A 20,810-nucleotide genomic window follows, 5' to 3' on the forward strand; every position below is an offset into this window, starting at 1 on the left:
CATACGCTGAGCTACACTAGAAAGGGAAGAAGGTTTCAACTCGTAGTAGGTTGAAAAGAAAAACCCAGCCAACGCAATTCACCATGTGCCCGTGAATTTAGGTTTTAGTGAGTCCAAAAGAAAAGGAAGTATATACTACTTGTATGCATTACAAATAAGACCCATCATCTAAAAGAGAGAACAAGGATGATACAACCACCTGCCAATCTCACTAATGTTTGGATTTTGATTGCATGATGGTAAAGAAGTGTCCTTAAAGGCATTACTGAATGGATAGTGAAAGCCAGAGGCCAGCCATGCTCTTTGAATGGCTCACATGGATTGGGGAAAAAAGGACCAAAAGGTGTCCCAATTCTTTGTCATTTTTAGTGCCAGATTTTAGTTTTTATTTGGAAGTTTAAATTAATTAAAGTTATGCTGAGCATGTTAGATAGGCTGTAACTTAAGACTTAATAATTTATTAATCATATTGATGTTATTCTTAACAATTGACTGCCACCAATATACTGTGTCTTCATCGATCATATAAATTAGTGAAATAATAAAGAAGGATAAACAAAGAAAGTTTAAGAATTCGTCTGGAACTGCTCCTTCAAAAATTTAAAAGCAGTTTCAGTAGAATCACTTCTATTAGAAGCGTATTGGAATTTTTAATAAAAATGCAAGTGCTCCCTAAAAAAGCATTTGAAATGTTTCTCCAAAAAAAGCACACAATAGTAGCTTTTTCCATAAAACAATTCAATCGCTCTTTTAAACCTAAAAGCACTTCTAACTTTTCTGCTAATTAAACATAGTCAGAAGCCCTTTTGATGATCCAAAAACGTTTTTAGTTATTTTAAAAGCACTTCCAAAACAGCCCTTAAATTAAGAATATATATGTTTTTCTCCAGAAACACTCAACTTGTAATTCTTCTTGTCTTGTGATATATGGAGATGTTGGATTTAAAGAAAGATGCAACTAACTGATATTGTTGTCATGTACTCTTTATTTAGTAATTGAATTTGTTATCAAGTATCATATCTTTTGCTTTCTCAAGCACAACCAAACTACAAGTTCATATGAAATTCAATGCAGTCTTATGTCATGTTAGTCAGCAAATATGCTAATAGTTTCTAAGATGATCTCGAATATATATGTAGGAATAAAAGAGCACAAGCATGAACTTGGCGGTTGTGCTTGTGCACTTGCGGGAAACACAACTTTTTGGGACTAAATTTAATAGATTTACTCTTTTTTTTTCTTTTTTTTGTACTCTTTTTTTTTGGGGGAGAATGTATATGTTTTATTTTACCATTGATCTGGAGGAAATGCTTCAATCAGCAACTATAATCATGCAAAGTAGAGAAATTATGCACCATACTATATAGAGCAGCAACGGTTCGTTGCTTTTCATCCTTTTCTACTGTGATTTTCCAATATGCGGTTGTTGTTGATGCGTGCACTTCCACTTCCGCATCAGTTGATGAGTCATGACCTTTATCAAATTTGTCAAATTATCATAGAGACAGGTTAAATATCTACTTCTAACAATGTCGAAATTGTTCCTAACTTGGTAATTACCACATGCACAAGCTATCAGGTGTGGAGTTTTATTACAAAAAGCCTTGGTACTAGTTGGAGTGGATTTAGAATATTTAAACTCTTCTTTCTCCTTCATATTGCTCATGTGGGATATTTCAACACACCCCCTCACGTGGGATCCAATTAGTGGTTCACACGTGGGAGATCTACACATGGCAACTATGTGGAGCCATGGGGACTCACCCTACACATGGGACCAAGAGACCCCACCATCATTGCACGAGGCCAAGGGGACCCGCCCATTAGGTGGCAGTACGAGACCGCTCCCTGACTTTGATACAATGTTAAATTATTAGAGAGACGGACCAAAGGCCCACTTCCAACAACATCAATATTGTGCCTAACTTGATACTTACCTCCTACATAGTCTATAAAGTGTGAGGTTTTATCACAAAAGGCGTCATTGTTAGTTGGAGTAGGGTCAAGTTATTTATACTATTTTTTTATCAGAGATATGGTTGATGTAGGATAGTTCAACACGCCCTCTCACGTGAGACTCAATTAGTGGGTCACACGTGAGAGATATATACATCGGAAACCATTTGGAGCCAAGGGGACTCACCCTACACAGAGGGTTAAGGGACCCATCATCATCGCACAGGGTCAATGGGACTCACCCATCACGTGGCAGTAAGGACCAGCTCCATGGCTCTAATACCATGTCAAACTATCAAAATGACAGGTTAAAGGTCCACTTACAATAACACTGATATTATCCCCAACTAATTGCCACTTTCACAGTCCAACAAGTATGAGATTTTATCACAAAAGGTCTCGATATTAGTTGGAGCGGAGTTGGGATGTTTAAACTCTTCTTTTCTCAGAAATATGTGAGTTATCTCAACAAAATCCACTTTCAATTGTTACACATCCTAAATGGCAATCACACAAATTTCACAAGCACCCAAACAACGATCATACACTGGAAGTAGACCGATGTGGATTGGAAGCGCACATATCAACAACAATACACATTGGCCAAACACAAGAGAGAAAGGGGAAAACGCAATGAACCCTTCTATGTGGGTGTTAATTCATTTTTTTTATGTCCTTGATGCTCTACAAGTTTCGGATGGCGTCTCTACAAATTTATTTTTGACATAAAATCTAATCGAGCCAAGCCAAATGGCCGTACACCGGATAACAGTCCATTTATGCTAATATACATGTATATTAATTAGTATACATGAGAAGCCGTCGGCGAGGACTACTTGGTAATGAGGCCAAAAATAAGTGAAATTGGCTGAGCATGACAAGCTGTTAAACAAATGTAGGCACAAGGAGGATCTGGTCTCTTTCTTGCGCAGCAAGAATCTGAGAATGCCATGTCGGTATCATCACCACCACTTATTCGGACTAAACTGCCGAAATGCGTGTTGAATTTGGATTTGGAGGAGCTGGGATTGCTGCTGATGTTCTTGCATAAGCGCTTTGAGTGTGCCGAGCTACTCAGGGTTCTTGATGGGTTGACAAAAGAGGTTGTTGAGATGAGGGCTGAAGAGATTAGGGTTTCTGATGCTTTGAGGGCCATATTCGAAACCTTAAACGGTCCATTGAGGAGGAAATTCAGATACAACAGTCGTTCCAAGAGATAGGGTATAGTTTCTCCTCTGTTAAGGATTACTGGAAGAAGATGAAACTTCTTCAGGCTTTTTTGTTCCCGATTTTATGGGGCTGTTTGGTTCTCTTGATGTGTTATAATCTGTTGTACTTTGTTTTTCTTATGATGCTTATATATCCAATGACAAGCAAAGCTTTCTTCAGGCTTTTCAAATGGAAGATGTAAAAGAATTGATCACTCAAAATGAATCTTTCTATTAATATTGGACGCTTACCAGTAATCCTTGCAAGAGCAATCTCCGTTCTTGAAATGGTGGAATCGTATTCGATCCCTCATTATTATCTCTCGTCGGTACACCTTTGAAATTAGTTTCATAACAGCATGGCAGTTCTCACAAGACCGTAAGTTCTTCACGATCCGAATTTCAGACCCTGGACGTGTTCTAATCAGACCAAAGGCAAGAGCAAGCTTCTCACTGTGGTGACTCAATTGAAAAGCTTTCTCCTCATCGTCGATTTCAAGCAAAACCTCTGAAAGTTTGGGACTGTACCCTTCTTTTCTCAAATAATCTTCTATTTCTTCCAACTTTCTGTAAATTGTTTCGGCTTCAGGGTGTCCTGAATCTCCGACAGCAAATTCGTGGATTTCCCCATCAACCTCAATCCTACTAAACCCTGGTGGCTTTACTAGTCCTTTTTGCTTCATCAAATCTCTAACCTTTGCTTTGTCGTGCCATTTGCCTGCTGATGCATACACATTGCCAATAAGTACAAAACTTCCGCTATCATTTGAGTTCGTCTTTAGCTGTTGAAGATATTTTATCAAGCGTTCCGCTCGATTGGTATCGTTATGCACTTTGCATGCCCATATCATGTTTCTGAACAAAACTGCATCAGGTTCCATGGGCATTTTCCTGATGAACTCTTCAGCATCTTTCAAATGACCCGCTCTAGCAAGGACGTCTACCATGCATCCATAGTGTTGAATTGTAGGCCTAACTCCATAATCCTTCTGCATACTTGTCATGTACGCGTAACCTTCCTCAACCCGACCTGCATTCCTACATGCCGATAAAACTGCAGTCATAGTCCTCCCATCAGGTTTCACACCAAAATCTTGCATTTTACTGAACAATTCAATAGCATCTTGACAATGGCCATGGCTTGCAAGGCCGGATATCATAGCCGTCCATGCAAAAACGTCTTTATCCACAACGTCATTGAAAACCCGCCTTGCACTCTGCATACATCCACATTTTGCAAACATATCAATAAGGGCAGTACTAACATTAGGCTTCAAACCAATCCCACTATCCTCAGCAACCCCATGCACTCTCCTTCCTACGCCCAACGCCCCTGTCTCCGCACACGCTCTCAAAACTGACACCACCGTTGCATCATTCACCTCAACCCCATCATCCACCATCTTCTCAAACAACCTTATCGCCTCCACGGGCCTCCCATCGTCAACAAACCCATCAATCATTGAAGTCCAGGACACCACATCTCTGTCAGACATTCTCTCGAACACCTTATAAGCAAGACCCGACTCCCCACCCAAAGAGTACATATGAATCAACGAGTGCTGGATATACCGGTCCAACCCGAGACCCGACTTGACCATCAACCCATGAAGCTGTTTTCCTTCATGGGTCAGTCTCAAACGGGCACATGACTTGAGGAGGAAGGGGTAGGTGAACTTGTCGGGGCGGGGCGCACGGCGGGTCGGTTCGGCAACCATGGGTAGAAAGAGATGGAGGGCCTGAATGGGGTCGGAGCTTTGAGAGTAGGCTCGGATCATGGTGTTGTAGTGGTAAGAGTTGGGGGTAGGGAAGGAGTCTAGTATGAGACGGGCGTAGGCGAGGTTGCCGGAGGGGGAGAGAGCAGAGAAGGTGAAGAGCTTCGAGAGGTTCTGGTTCTGGTTATGGTGGGTGCTGCCTGTTTTGAGAATTTGGGCATGGAGTTGGATGGCTTCAGACATGGTGGTGATCTCCATTGCTTTGAGGGAGAATCAGCAATGCTGCTCCACTCGTGCATGTCAGCTCCTTTCTAGTAGATTTTGCTGTCTCGGTCTTATCCCATTCAGACTTCTAATTTTAAACTTGTCTACTACATTTTTGAAGTTCTTTTTTTTTTTTTTTTTTTTTAAGCAAATAATAGACTTTGTTAGAGTAGACGATAGATTAGAAAATTTAAGAAGATAACACATTAGAGCATCTCCAAAGGAGATGTTAAAAGATAAATGTCAAATGTTAAATTGATGGTTGACGTGGCAATGTCAGATTTTTTTTTTTCCAACTTATATGTTTATTTGTTATAAATGATATTTGTATGACCTATTTTAAAAAGAAATCAATTAAAATACATTTTTCAAGATCTATAATTAGTGCATTAATAGAATCCACATAATAAAATAATTAAAAAAAATTGACATCACCTTTTCTCATATGTCAATCCACATAGGATTGGAGCTCACTCTTACTTTCAAAATTGATTACAAGAAATTCCACCTAGGATTTGACATCTCCTTTGGAGATGGTCTTATTTGTGCGGTGTGGAGTTAGGAAGACAATGTATGTTAGAAGCATAACTAGATAAAGTTTGATGTGTTTTAAGATTTTTAAAACTTATCTACTACATTTTAGAAGATTTAGGAAGAATATTTAATGAAATTCATAAAAGAAAAGCAGATGTTTAATATTCAAAAACGAGGTGTCTATCTCAAAGCCCCTCTTGATAAAATGAGGTAATATGAAACACCAAATTTGAAGAGTGAGTAGAAGAATAAAGTAAGACAGAATAAAATGTAATGTATAAGCACTTTCAAAGAAATAAATAAATAAATGTGGAGCATAGCTAAAGAAAAAAATTTTACTAATTGCTTTATCCTATGAATTGTTATTTAGTCTCATTTTATCCACTGAAATTAGTACTGTCTCACTTTACTGTCCGAAATTGTCACCTCATTTTTATCCATTCTGTCAAATAAACATTATATTAAAGGTTAATATGGACATTTCATTTTTGACACAACTATTTGGCTCCAACTTGCCTATTAAAACTTTGGCCAAAAAATAAATAAATAAATAAAAACTTGCCTATTAAAGCAATCACTGTTCCATTTTTGATAGCTCTAATTCAAACCTTGTCTTTATCTCTTGTGGACTGGTGCAAGCTGTAGTTATAGTCATTCAATTCAATGAGTGGTTGGGATTAGACTCTGAAACACAATTCATTTTTTGCTTTTGCCGCTGTAGCTACACTTATGCACCATTTTACAAGAGAGACGGACGTGGATTGCCTTAGAGCTGTTAAAAATAGAATTGAGGTCATTTTAATAGGCAGATTGGAGGTAAATAGTTGTGTCAAAAATAAAATATCCATACTACTTTTCAATTTAAAGCATATTTGACGAAATGAATGAAAATATAAGATAAAAATGTAATAAAAATGCCAATTTCAGAAAATAGACAGACGAAACCAATTTTATGAAGCAAACATGAGGCTAAACGAGGGTTTCAGCTTTCAGCTGTAAATATAAAAAAAATAAAAAATAAAAACAAAATAAGAGCGCTATCGTTCTCTGTCGCCTATGCTTTGCTCGTGCCATCGTCCAAATTTCATTGCCTGAGCTCTTGAAACCGTAAGTTGCTCGATTCAAAGTTTTCTCTTGTTGGGGTTTTTCTTTTTGTTCCATTTTGCCTGCTTTAATTAAACTGGAATATAATAACAGTGTCCTAATTTTGAGGTGTTGTATATTTGCATTGCTACTTACTTTCAATTGGGTTTCTTTCTCCTCCTCAGATCTGGCTATACTCACTTTCAATCTTTTTTCTGGTTTCCTGGGAGTTTTAATTTGGAAGCTAATTTAGCCTATCATTTCTATAATTTTTAATTTTTTTTAATACTATTTTTCTTTTCTTTTTCCAATTTATGGACTGATTTGTTTCTGTAATGTTGGTCTGATAGGGTTGTGATCTGAGAATTATGGTGAAGGACACTGCCTACTATGAAGTATTGGGTGTCAATGTCGACGCCTCTCATGCTGAGATAAAAAAGGCTTACTATCTCAAGGTAGTTAGAAATTCTCCCTCTCCCAATTTCTTCATTGTTTTCGCTTTTGGAAGCAATTTTAACTGTTAACAAGAACAATTTTGTTTTCCCCAATCAGGAGTTTCAAAAGTTTGTAGTTCTTTTTTATTACTTATAGCTGCCCATTTAAGTTAGTGCACTGTTTGAATTCAGTAGCATGGTTCGGTACAGTTCACACAACTTTAATAGGTATCTGGCTTGGAACATATACTCTCTTTTTATTTTATTCTTGTTCTCTACGAAATATTACCATTTCCTGGAACTATCGGGCTTCGAAGGCCTCAAGATTACTGTTTGTCCAAAGCTTTTAGAACATCACAGAACTGATCCTTACGCTGCATTGATCCGTTTATTAGTTATGGTCCGCATCATTATGCACTGTGCTTTGCTGTATGTTTTCTTGATTTCTATGCCCAGATTTTATTTATGTTTAGGATAGAGACATCTACTCAATTATAATATGGGGTTTATGTGTTGTTTCTAGGCAAGGCGTGTTCACCCTGATAAAAATCCTGGAGATCCAAAGGCTGCCGACAATTTCCAGGTAAGCTAACCACAAATCTGTGCCATTAAACTTCATTGTCTATAGACAAGCAAATCTTGTGATTGAAATTTCATATGGATAACCATCACTATACTTGTGTTCGTCTTGTTGAGCTTATAAAATCGATGTGTGTTTTTTCTTTGGAAACTCCCAAGATGCAACATTGTAAAACAAATACTCAAGTCTCAGAGAAGTATGTTGTAATTTGATGGGAACTTGAATTGGGCAACTATGCTTTGTATATGTGCTACCCCACCCTGAACGTACATGTACATTTCCTCCCCAGGCCAGTTGTATATTTGGCTGGTTGGTTTGTTGAAGAGTTGTGGGAAAGTACAGGAAAATGTTTCATTCGCATCTAAATGCTGCTTTTTATTTAAGTTTTCTTGTCATATTGTGTCTTAATTTCCTGGTTGTTGTATTTTCATAAAGGCACTTGGCGAGGCTTATCAGGTTCTAAGTGATCCAGAGAAGCGTGAAGCATATGACAAGCACGGAAAGGCAGGCATACAACAGTAAGTTTTTACAAACTAGGGAATATAATAAGGGAACTGTTATTGCCACTCCAAAAATCTCATTGTGCATTCCTCACAAGTTTATTTTTCTTTCTAAATATAGAAAGTTTGGAGTGCACCATGATAATTTTGGAGTGCCAATAACAATTCTGTATAAGGATCATTTAAATATTTTATCATTGAAAAGCAATCCTTTAAGATATTATGCGATTTTGTAATTTCCTGGAAAGAGTTGTTATGCATTTCTAAACATTTCCTCCAATTAATCTTCATGATATTAAGTTGTGCCTAAACGAAGTTTTTCTAAATTGTAGATGTTTTTTCTTCAGTTGTATCTACAAGTATAGTGTTGAAATGATTTTTGTAAGAGAGGATGTTCAAGGGAAACATGGTGGAAAATACCTGTGTCTGCAATTCTGTTTTATCTTTCAGGGATTCCATGGTAGACCCTGCAGCTGTGTTTGGAATGCTTTTTGGAAGCGAATTCTTTGAAGATTATGTAGGTCAACTTGCTTTGGCTTCTTTGTCATCTGTTGAAATTGAAGAAGAGACACAGGACCCTGAAGTCCGTAGGCAGAAAGTCACGGAGAAAATGAGGGTATGTATTTTAAACTGGTGTTAACAATATATTGGTTTTTCAGTATGCATAATTAAATCCTCTGCCTATTTTTTATGTTATTTTTTTATTATGTAGGCCTTGCAGAAGGAAAGGGAAGTAAAGCTCATAACTATTCTGAAAGATCGCCTTCAACCATTTGTTGATGGTTGTACAGATGATTTTGTAAAATGGGCAAATTCAGAAGCACGACGCCTCTCATCAGCTGGTATACCCCTTTCTTTGTCTTCCCCAAAAGGACTGTATTTTATTACCAAAAGATTTAAAAATCTGTAGTTATGACTTTGTACCTGGTCATTTTCTTGTAACAAAAAATTGACTCATTAGTAGCTACTGAAGATAAAGCTCAATTTTAACTTTCGATAAGAAAATGCCTAAGGAAAATGAAGCTTAATTCTCACTTCTAACAAAACTCACCAAATGGCATGCTTTGTTCCAAACATAAATAAATAAATAAACCGGAAAAATATTGCATTCTCACCAATTATATTTTTGATTTACACTTCAAAACTTTTCAATGCTAACTAAATGAAACCTTATTTTTGCGTCGTGCTTGCTGCAAGCTGTAATTGATTTTTTTTTATTAGCCTTCGGTGAGGCTATGCTGCATACGATTGGTTATATTTACACGAGGAAAGCTGCAAGAGAAATTGGAAAGGACAAACGATACATGAAGGTACCATTTTTAGCAGAATGGGTGCGAGATAAAGGACATCAGATAAAGTCACAGGTAGCGGCAGCTTCAGGTAGACTTTCTGCTATTAAGGGGTTCTGTTTGGTGACTGCCGGTATATCCTTCAATGTAAAAATTTGTTATGGTCCGGGAAACTCATGATTATCTTGATCTGTGCAGGTGCTGTAGCTTTAATTCAACTACAGGAAGATCTAAAGAAGTTGAACCAAGTTGAAAACAAGGAAGAGACCTTAATAAAAGCCATTGAAGATAAGAAGGATCTAGTGCTTAATTCCCTATGGCAGATTAACGTCGTTGATATTGAGTCAACCTTGTCACATGTCTGCCAAGCAGTGAGTTCCAGTATTTCCTTTCTTAAGCCTAATAATAGTAATTCTTCCGGCAAGCTATTACTTTGCTGTATTGGGTGAATATAATTGAAAATGGCCTCAAGTAAAATTTGAAATCATTAAGAATTGTTTTTTCCTTTCAGGTACTTAAAGACCCCACTGTGTCCAGGGATGTTTTGAGGGTTCGGGCTCAAGCATTGAAAAAGTTAGGAACAATCTTCCAAGTAAGCGTTTATTTTCCTTGAATTGTAGAAGTATATCATTCCAGGACCCAGAATTTTCTTTTTGCCTGAATTTTGAACTGAGTAATTGTTATTGACGAATGAAAGTTCTACAATCTCAAATTTTCATTATTTTTCAGGGTGCAAAAGCTGCTTACAGTAGAGAGAACAGTCTCCGCCATGAAAATGACACCAAAATAGATTCTGCTTCATCACCGTAATTGCTTCTTATATACAAAAAGCACTTCCATCGTCACTGTGAGGTGACGGGGTTTTAATAGCATCGTAGCCATCAGTTGAACTTTGAGGAGCATGTTTCCGCTTAATTTGGTTAGTTTAGTCTGGCACCCTTGACTTGATTCCCTTTGCTTGTTTCTGTTGTATTTAGTTGTACTTATTTTGTATGTACATGAATGAGCTACATAAATAACAAATAGTGTTTTCAAGGCTGGAAACCTTTTTGTTGAGCACCATAGCCTTAAAATCGGGTCAATGGTGGTGCTGGATTAGCCACATTTTTGCCTATCTTAGAAACATTTGTATTCAATGAATGAACTCCGCAAAGGTGGTGGTAAAGAATGAATGCCTAGTCAGACAACTGTTTGAACTATTTCTAAATTGAGGAATCTTAGCAGCCACTGGAGCGGGTGACTCCCGCAGTTGGTGTGCCTGCGCAAAGCATCTATTACATCTTGGCAGTCCTCTCTCTCTCTCTCTCTCTCTCTCTCTCTCTCTCTCTCTCTAATTATTCAGGCAAAGTTGAAGGAATGTTTGGTCCCAGTGACATTTGTATCTCCAAAAGATTAGGTTGCTGGTTACAATAGTCTTTGGGCCTACTCACTCCCTTTCCTCAAAAGTATAGACTGTTATGTGATCATCTTGCCCTTGGGTGTCTCGGTAGCTTACAAACCAAGAAAAATATGGTTACGGCTTTTGGTATTCTTTTTCTTTATTTTGCACTTGCATGTGGAGTACATGAGGCTACGAGAGGAGTGTCGAAAATTACTAGCCAAAATAAATAAATAAAGACTATGTGATGGCAAGTGCAAGTTGATGTGGCAAATACCCTCATAAAGAGATCAAATAAAGCTCTATTTGATAGGTTAAATTGAGCAAAAAGCGTCAATTATCTCTAAATTCCGTCTAGTGGCCATTTCATTGAATGCTTGGTGGGCACCCCCTAGACTTTGTACTAGATAATCAAAGGGTTTGTACAAGGCAATAGGAGGGTCCACAAGAGGACCGTCCCATGCATTTTCTCTGACATTTGGAGGGGGTCTGACCTTAGTCTTTTAGTGGATCCACCCCTAACTATTAATAAAACTAGGGGAAATTTTATTTAAACCCGTATAACCTCTTTCTACACCCAACTTATTCTCTACACCCATATTATTTTCAATTTAACTATCAATATCTCTTTAAACTCAAATTTACTATCTAATCTAGCCTCACAAACTCAATTCAATATGTGAACTTTACACCCATATAGAAAATAAACCCAAAATCAGTTGGAGACAACTCTGTTTTTGAAACTATTTTCATATTTGATTCTTAAATGTGCGAACTTGCTACTCCAATATTTCTCATGAGAAAAGTGCCCATGTAGGATGGTGATGCTCTTCTCTTTTTTTCCCACTAGAGTTGAAAATATAGTCACATTGATATCCATTGTTCTCGTATGTATAGGACGGATGATATTCATTATCATCAATGTCCCAACCATCTTCTGTTTTAGTGCCACGGAAAAACCATATTTGCTTAATGCGTCAATAATATGGTATCTGTTGTGTTCTTGTTCATTGGTTTATGGAAATCATTGACAATTATTATTCTTGAATATATATCAAAGCAGAACCCGAGGACTTTATCAAAGCTGTGTTTTTTGTATTTGAAGTTGTTAGAAGTAAGAACAATTTTGCTAATTATCATTATGTTCCGGATTTGGACTTCACTTTTCTGAAGATGAATCCTTTCGCATTGGTTGATGGACGACACTGCTGCTTTCAAGAACTTCAAAAAATACATTTCTTCACTTCAGTTGTTTTTACCCTCTCTGTTTTTGTTATGTATATGCCAAACTATTTACTCGTGTTTTAGCTTCATTATTTTTATGTTTCAGTTGGTGGCAGTATTGAATTCTCAATGCCCCTTGGAAGAGTTATGAGTCCTATAGAGAAATTTACTCACGGGCTAATAAAGACATTCTTTGCAAGCATTCTACTTTTAAACTCTTAAAAAATTAAAATCAAAAGAAAAAAAACCTTGCATAATTGGTTTATATCATATTACTTGAAGGATTTGAAACTTCAAAATCATCATCTGTCGATCAGAATGAACGTGTGATCAAGATTGAGTGATGATAGAGTTTGATTATTGAGTGTGGATTTATTGATAAATTTAAGTTTTATTATTAATTTCATCTTGTACTTGATGGTAATTATTCAATAGGATAAAAAAGACAATTCACATTTAAAATTTAAGTTAGGTATAGAGTGAGGTTATATATGTTCAAATAAAATTTCCCTTGAATGAGAGATTATTTTGTTTTGCAAATGTATCAAATAAATTAACCATGTATGTATCAAATAAATCAACAGCCTCTGTACATATCAGCCTAAAAATATAGATACTTTGAAAGGAAATTTTCCCTTTTATCTATTACTATACATACAATAGGAGAAATAAACTCTATTAATTTTAACACATTGGTATTGTCATGAATTTGTAATATTTCAATGAAATAAATGAGATGTTGTCTAAGGACTACGTAGCTAGTGCCACTACTGGAAAAAATAAATTACGAGAAGAACAAGAACCGTCTCCTAAAACCAACAATCATCGCTTGAAAATTTACCCAATGGAAGTTTGTAGGTCAAAATTTGTCGTGTCAACACTATCATAAATATATTTTCCCAACGGCAATATGATTCCATTGATTAACTTATATTTACCCGACGATAATTGCGATGACAATTTGGTGGGCAAACTTGCTTTGACTGTTCTTTACTCGGCGGAATGAAGTTTAATCGATGAAATTTTGGTGGTCGTGTCAACACTGGTTTTAAATTTCAACAGTTTAAAGCGATGAAGGATGTTGTTGAGTACGTAACGCAAAATTATTAATTAATGCTTTGCTTCCAATTTGGTCGGTTTAGTTTAAGTAAACCGACGGAATGATTCGTCCGACAAACGTAATAATTTTTTTTTAAAAAAATAACAAATTAATTAATCAAACATATTTAAAAAAAAAAAAAAAAACTTATTTAATATTAAAATATTAAACACAATTATTTAATTAAAGTAATTGTCCATCGCAAATAAAAAAAAAAACAAGTAACTGTCCTTTGAAAAATAACCACAAAAAAAAAAAAAAAAAAAAAAAAAAGAAGTCAAAATTTTCACATAGCCACGTCCACTGCTCCCTTCTATTCTGAACTTCATTGGGCGGATTGTTCAGAGCTTGTTGATGACTTTCTTGATCAGCATAGTAGTCGCGTAGCTTGAACATCCACTCTTTGAACTGTGCCGTCCGCAGCCCATAAATATAGTCAAACGTTTGCGGTTCACCATAACCAGTATCGAACTCGGTCTAAAATAGAAAGAAAAACAAACAAGCGTTAGTTATAAAAAAAAAAAAAAGAAAGAAAAACAAACAAGCGTTAGTTATAAAAAAAAAAAAACAATAAATTGCTAAATATATATAATTAAATTTAATAAAAATATTATATGAAAAAATAAAACTGACACACCCCGTCCCGAAGGAGGGCATGCTGCCCGTCACGTGAGAGTGACGTAACCATTTGCACAGTTCGGAAGCTTTAAAATATACAACTTCTAAAATGAAACACCCGAAGGTGAGTCCTTATTTGGTCCATTCTGTCAGAACACCGTTGAATTTCCTCGTAGTCACCACACCTTTGCAATTCTTGAACCTGGAGGGGGCGCAAAACAAAATTGAGTGGGTCAGCAAAACAAACTTATTCAGAACTTTCTTTTCTCTTTAAATATACTAACCCCTCGCCGTAAAACAAGTATACTTTCCAGAAAATAAACATATATACGTATGTATAAATATGCCAAACATGCTCAAGGGTATATCATTCATGCTCAAGAATATGCCATGTCGGAAACTCATAATGAAATGTAAGTGCTCAAGCATAACTCATATCAATAACATATAATTTGGCAGCCGGGAGTCACCTAACGTGACCTGTACGGCTGCATATAGAGCTCCAATCTCAACTCAATAACTGAATCTGCACACGAGTCGGAACCACCTAACGTGGTCTGTACGACAGGCTTGGTGTAATATATATATATGCTCTAGTGCTACGATCACGTGAAGCTGTGCGATAAATCGCGGGTCACCTACGAGTCGGAACCACCTAATGTGGTCTGTACGACAGGCTGTGCACCTAACTTGGATCCAAGGCGAGCATGCGGTGCGGGAGGTGAACATACACGTGAAGGCTGTGCCCTGGCCACGGGCGGGAGCACTAACACCGTGGGTGCAGATTATGAGCTCTCTAAGCATCTCAAACTACTACTGCATACAAACATGAATACCACTTACCTGGCACTTACCTGTGCGTCCACAACACCAATACACATATATAAATGTATGCCACTACTAATACATGTGATGATAGTATTTCAATCGTATTCCAAACGTATTTCATACGTATATCAAATGTATTTCGTACGTATATCAAATGTATCTCAAATGTAGCTTACCTGGGCCTCCTCAGCACCATGCAACATTATGCATAATTATGGTAATGCACATATTAAAATATGATGCATATATGACAGGATATTTAATTCGTATTTCTTTTTAAATACGTTTTCTGGGAAATACGTCAAGCATACGTATATATATATATACTGAAAAATAACTGCCCACTCACTGATAAGTAGCCGGCTCGTAACCCTCACGCCTAGTTTGGTTACATTCGTCGTCCGTACAAGTTTCACCTATAACAGAATAATTATAAAATCATCAATTAAACGCACACACAAACATTCATCCATAACTTTCTCATACGTTGCTCAATTTGGGTGTGTGAATATACCACGGTAATCTACACGACGTCACGAACGCGTGACAATTTTTAGAACTCAATTTGGAGCTCTCACGCGCCCCCATGCGCCATGTTCACGCGCTGCCCACGCGCGCGTCTTCTTCCTCGCGTCGCCGGACTGGTTTCGCCGGCGGTGGGTGTTTTGCCGGAATTTCTGGGTAAACTTCAAAGTGTCATAACTTCTTCATTTCTTAACCATTTTCGACGTACCATATATCAAAATGAAGGTATTGACGAGACGAACACATCCATACCTTCCTTGACCTCTAACTCGGTGTGGATTCACCAGAAAAAGCCCCGAAAGCTCCGGCCAAACTTTGAACTTGTCGTTCTCCGTGTTCCTACGTTCATTTTTCACGTAATTTATACCAAAATGAAGCCCTAATCATAACCTACCACGTTGGACTAGTTTTAGGGCCTAAAAACAACGGAATCAAACTTTTCCAAAAATAAGAAAATTCGGCCGAACTTACAGTTCGTGATCCCGACGTCCAAATCCTTCAAACGAAGCACTCCGAGCTTCCTTAGGACCTCACCAAGCTTCCTACAAGCTTCAAAATCCCAAAAAAACATCAAGTTTTACGTGTGCATGAACAGTGCACACGCACAGTGAAATTGAAATCCATGTTTTCCGAAGTGAAACTCACCTAAAATTGGTACCATCGTGTTCGTGTGGTCTTCAGGAGTACGATGGTGGTCTTAGATCCTTCGTTGGTATAGTTTTAGGGTGGTTTGTGGGTGGTCCGTGTGAGTTCGAAGGAGAGAGAGAGAACTGACAGAGAGAATGAGAGATTTGTGAGGGAGGAGAGAGAGAGAGACAAGATGCAGAAATGGGGGAGAGATTTGAAGGATGTGGGATCCTACCCAATCCCCAAATCATCAAGTTATAACATATAAACCTAGTTCTAAGTCTTAAATTTAAGTCCCTAAAACTAATGAATATTCCAATTAACATTAGTTTAGGAACTTCAGGTAAAAACCAATGCCAACTTTACGCCCCTTAGTCCCGTTTAAGGGCGTCTTCGTAACTTCACGTCCTCGGAATTGAAAATTCCGGGACGGGTTGTGACAAAAACAATTACTGATAGTTGTTCCATTAGGTCGTGCTTCACATTGCCGGGAATATACTTCCATTTGTGGATAGTAATAGGTAGGCCTGGCAATTCCTAACACGACCCGATAACACGATACAACACGAAATTAACAAGTGTTCAGGTCGACATGATAACGAATCGGGTAGTTATCAGGTAACTCGATAAGCACATGTTAAGCTAACGGGTTGATTCGGGTATACACGTGGGCAACATGATAAGCAAAATATTAATTTAATAATTTTATAACCCTAAAAAAATACTATAATAATTATATATATATATATATATTAAATTTTAAATTAAATTTTATACCTCTAAAAACTATAATAATGATACATACAAAATAAATAGATTTAAATCTACTTAATATATATATATATATATATATATATATATATAGACACACACACACACCACCATTGAACTTGATGGGATACGAATTATACGAAACTAATTTCAACGATCCAACCGTCAAACTTGTTTGTATATGCTTCGAGATCGCATCAGCAAAAAATTACAAAAAACAAACATTCAGAGATCAAGTAACGGGATAAAACTTTTCGACAGTTATAAACGAAAAATCACGATTTAACGGTTATTTTAACTTCGATTTTGATGATTTTTTAAAAATACACTCCTTGACCCTATATGAATATAATGAGTGAATTCAATCTTCAATTTAAAATATTTACACTAGTGGATACCACAAAATCTTATGTTATACTTAATGAAAGTATGAATACGCTTTTAAGTGTTAGTGAATCTATTGTTTTGATGGGATACGCATTCTACGAAACTAGTTTCAATTATCCAACCGTCAAACATGTTTGCATATACTTCGAGATCGCATACACCAAAAATTGCAAAAAACAAACATTCAGAGATCAAGTAACGGGACAAAACTTTTCGACGGTTATAAAACAAAAAATCACGATTTAACGGTTATTTTAACTCCGATTTTGATGATTTTTACAGCTACACTCCTTGACCCTATATGAATACAATGAATGAATTCGATCTTCAATTTAAAATATTTAAACTAGTGGATACCACAAAATTTATGTTATACTTAATGAAAATATGAATAAACTCGAAGTGTTAGTGAATCTATTGTTTTGATGGGATACGCATTGTGCAAAACTAGTTTCAACGATCCAACCATCAAACTTGTTTGTATATGCTTTGAGATCGTATACGCACAAAATTGCAAAAAACAAACATTCATGACACACCTCGATCGAAATCGAGGCGTGCTGGCCATCACGTGAAGGTGACGTAGCCATGTGCACAGTGCAGAAGCATAAATAATAATAGAAATGTGAATAAATAAAAACCAAACTACTAGCAGTACTAGCTAAGAACAAGTGCAAGATTAAGTGTGAATTCATAACCAGAACATAAGTAGCCTAAGTGCAGTCTAGCAGGACAAATAATAATTATATAACACCCAAAGGTGATCCTACATTTGTGTTGTTCTGTCAAAACCACCGTCAAGATCCTCGTGAGCCACCAAAGCACTTCTACCTAAAACCTGGAGGGGCGCAAAACAGAAAGTGTGACTGGGCAAAAACAAAACTTTTCAAAATCATTTCATTCTCAAAAGTTCTAACCCCTCTCTGTAAAACCTGTATAATTTCCCAGAAAATAGAATATACACACACACACACACACACACACCATAACCATGCTCAGAATAGCAACATTCACAAATATACCATATCAAATATCTCAGCATAAAATATAAGTAAGCCAAGTAATATAAGCCAATGCAAATGATATGTCAGCCAGAGTCACCTAACGTGACCTGTACAGCTAAATCTAGAGCTCAAATCCACATCTCAACAACTATACCTGCACACGAGTCGGAACCACCTAAAGTGGTCTGTACGACAGGACTGGGTGTAAATAAATATGCTCAAGTGCTACGATCACGTGAAGACTGTGCAAATAATCGCGGGTCACCTATGAGTCAGAACCACCTATAATGGTCTGTACGACAGGACTGTGCACCTAACTTGGATCCAAGGTGAGCGTATGGTGCGGGAGGTGAACATCACGTGAATGACTGTGCCCTAACTCTGGACGGGAGCATTAACATCGGGGTGCAGGTTTATGAGTTCTCAATGCATCTCCCATCGTATATCGCTTAACTAAAGCAATCTCATATATTTAATTTATGAACTTACCTGGCACTTACCTGTGCGTCCGCATCACCAATCATAAATATATGCAACTACTAATGCATAAGTAAAATAGGCAGATACTTTGCATGGCGTTTTAAAACATATAATCATTCAATTTCATTTTCTGGGATAAATCTCAAGTATATAGGTATATACGGAAAACCAAAAGTCCATTCACTGGTATGTGGAAGGGATGTAGCCCCCGAGCCTCGAGTGACTGCGCTCGTCCTCAGGATAGGTCTCACGTATATGCGAAACAACTATATAAATGTTAATTTAAAGTACATAACTAAAACTAGGTAATAACTTCTCATACAATGCTCAAATGGGGTGTTTGAATATACCAACGTGATCTACTCAACACCATGAACATCCCCATATTTTAAAAATAATTTTCTGACCACCCACGCACCGGCCAAGGCACAACCAGACGCGCCTGCCACGCGCAGGCACGTGCTTGGCACACGTACGGAAACCCTAATAGCGTTAGGGAATATTCCGTCCAAAAATGGAATATACCGTTATATATACCTGATGCCGTTAGTATATTCCGTCAAAGTTGATGGAATATTCTTCGTCTTCTCTGGTCAGTCTCGCTGGTCTCCACCGTCCGCCGCTATTAGCCCCGCCGTCTGCAACTTGAATTTTCGTTGGTTTCTGGAAAAACTTCAAAACTTCATATCTTCTTCAATTCTTAACCAAATTCCATGAAATTTGTACCAAAATGAAGCTTACAACGAGTAGAACAAAACCTTACCACTTTTGGAACTTAAATCCAACGGAATCTCACCGGAAAAATCCACGATAATCCGGCCAAACTTGAAACTTGCCAAACTCAACTTCCCGACGTCCAAAACACTTCATTTTTCTTCTCCGAGCTTCGTGAAGACGTTCTAAAGCTCCCTAGAATCTTAAAAACTTCTAAAAACTTCGCGATCACGATTGCATGAACAGTGCACCAAATTGGGATTCTTGGTTTCTCTGGAAAATGAAGGCCTCACGTCCAACCAAAGGTATCAAAGGGTTCCTGAGCTTGCAAGGAACTCAAAAACACTAACAATGATCTCGATCCGTGCCTGAAATGGTTGATTGAAGGTTCATCCGTACGGGTTGTACGAAAATGCAGAAAAATCTGAGAGGGAGGAGAGAGAGAGTCCACGGGTTTGTTTGGGTGTGTGTGTGTGTGTGTGTGGTCCTAGTTAGCAACAAAACAACCAACCAATAACAAATCACCCACTATACCAACTAACGTCCAAGGGCAAAATCGTCATTCCACACCATCGATACAAATATTTCGGGACGGGCTATCACAATTCAGAGATCAAATGACGGGACAAAACTTTTCGACGGTTATAAATGAAAAATCACGATTTAACGGTTATTTTAACTCCGATTTTGATGATTTTTTACAGCTACACTCCTTGACCCTATATGAATACAATGAATGAATTCAATCTTTAATTTAAAATATTTACACTAGTGGATACCACAAAATCTTATGTTATACTTAATGAAAGTATGAATAAACTCTTAAGTGTTAGTGAATATATTGTTTTGATGGGATACGCATTCTACAAAACTAGTTTCAACGATCTAACCGTCAAAGTTGTTGGTATATGCTTCGAGATCGCATATGCCAAAAATTGTAAAAAAAAAAACATTCAAAGATCAAGTAACGGGACAAAACTTTTTGACGGTTATAAACGAAAAATCACGATTTAATGGTTATTTTAACTCCGAATTTGATGATATTTTACAACTACACTCCTTGACCCTATATGAATACAATGAATGAATTCGATCTTCAATTTAAAATATTTACACTAGTGGATAGCACAAAATCTTATGTTTTACTTAATGAAAGTGTAAATAAACTATAATAATTATATATATTAATTTAACAATTTTATACCTCTAAAAACTATAATAATTATATATCTATTAAATTAAATTTAAAAAATTGATGACCATTGGATCAGCTGAGATTTAATCTCAGCTGTCCATTGTAGGCTATCATTCTCTTCTCTCTCAAATCAGAAACTCAAATCATTCTTTTTGTCTCTCTTGATCGACCTCACGCGGCGCCTCACCGAGTCACCTTCACCTCAGTCTTAGTGACCTCACCGGCTCACCCTCCTTGTCGTCCTCAACCACACCCAGACTGTCACCTCTCACTCAATCACTCTGTCAGTCCTCACTCCTCACCTAAATCGCTACTTCATCGGTTCACCCGCTGTCCAAACTCCAGACTCCATACCAGTACTACCCAAATCTGGTTCCTGAATTGAGCTCTCGGTCT

General features: G+C 37.2%; 2 protein-coding genes across 2 annotated transcripts; one reads left to right on the forward strand and one right to left on the reverse strand.

Moving 5' to 3' along the window:
- Positions 1-2,575: 2,575 nt before the first annotated feature.
- Positions 2,576-5,259, reverse strand: LOC137726855 (pentatricopeptide repeat-containing protein At4g21065). Its single transcript, XM_068465811.2, has one exon. It carries the CDS (start codon positions 5,136-5,138, stop codon positions 3,414-3,416), a length of 1,725 nt encoding a protein of 574 aa, XP_068321912.2. The 5' UTR covers positions 5,139-5,259; the 3' UTR covers positions 2,576-3,413.
- Positions 5,260-6,504: 1,245 nt separating this feature from the next.
- Positions 6,505-10,608, forward strand: LOC137725877 (chaperone protein dnaJ 10). The gene is made up of 10 exons (XM_068464706.2): positions 6,505-6,785; positions 7,112-7,216; positions 7,719-7,778; positions 8,211-8,293; positions 8,726-8,891; positions 8,988-9,117; positions 9,497-9,655; positions 9,763-9,935; positions 10,076-10,156; positions 10,294-10,608. Exons 2-10 carry the CDS (start codon positions 7,130-7,132, stop codon positions 10,372-10,374), a joined length of 1,020 nt encoding a protein of 339 aa, XP_068320807.1. The 5' UTR covers positions 6,505-6,785; positions 7,112-7,129; the 3' UTR covers positions 10,375-10,608.
- Positions 10,609-20,810: the final 10,202 nt, after the last annotated feature.

This window comes from Pyrus communis, chromosome 5 (genome assembly GCF_041283825.1).
Source record: "Pyrus communis isolate YQ-2024b chromosome 5, ASM4128382v1, whole genome shotgun sequence".
Lineage (NCBI taxonomy): Eukaryota > Viridiplantae > Streptophyta > Magnoliopsida > Rosales > Rosaceae > Pyrus > Pyrus communis.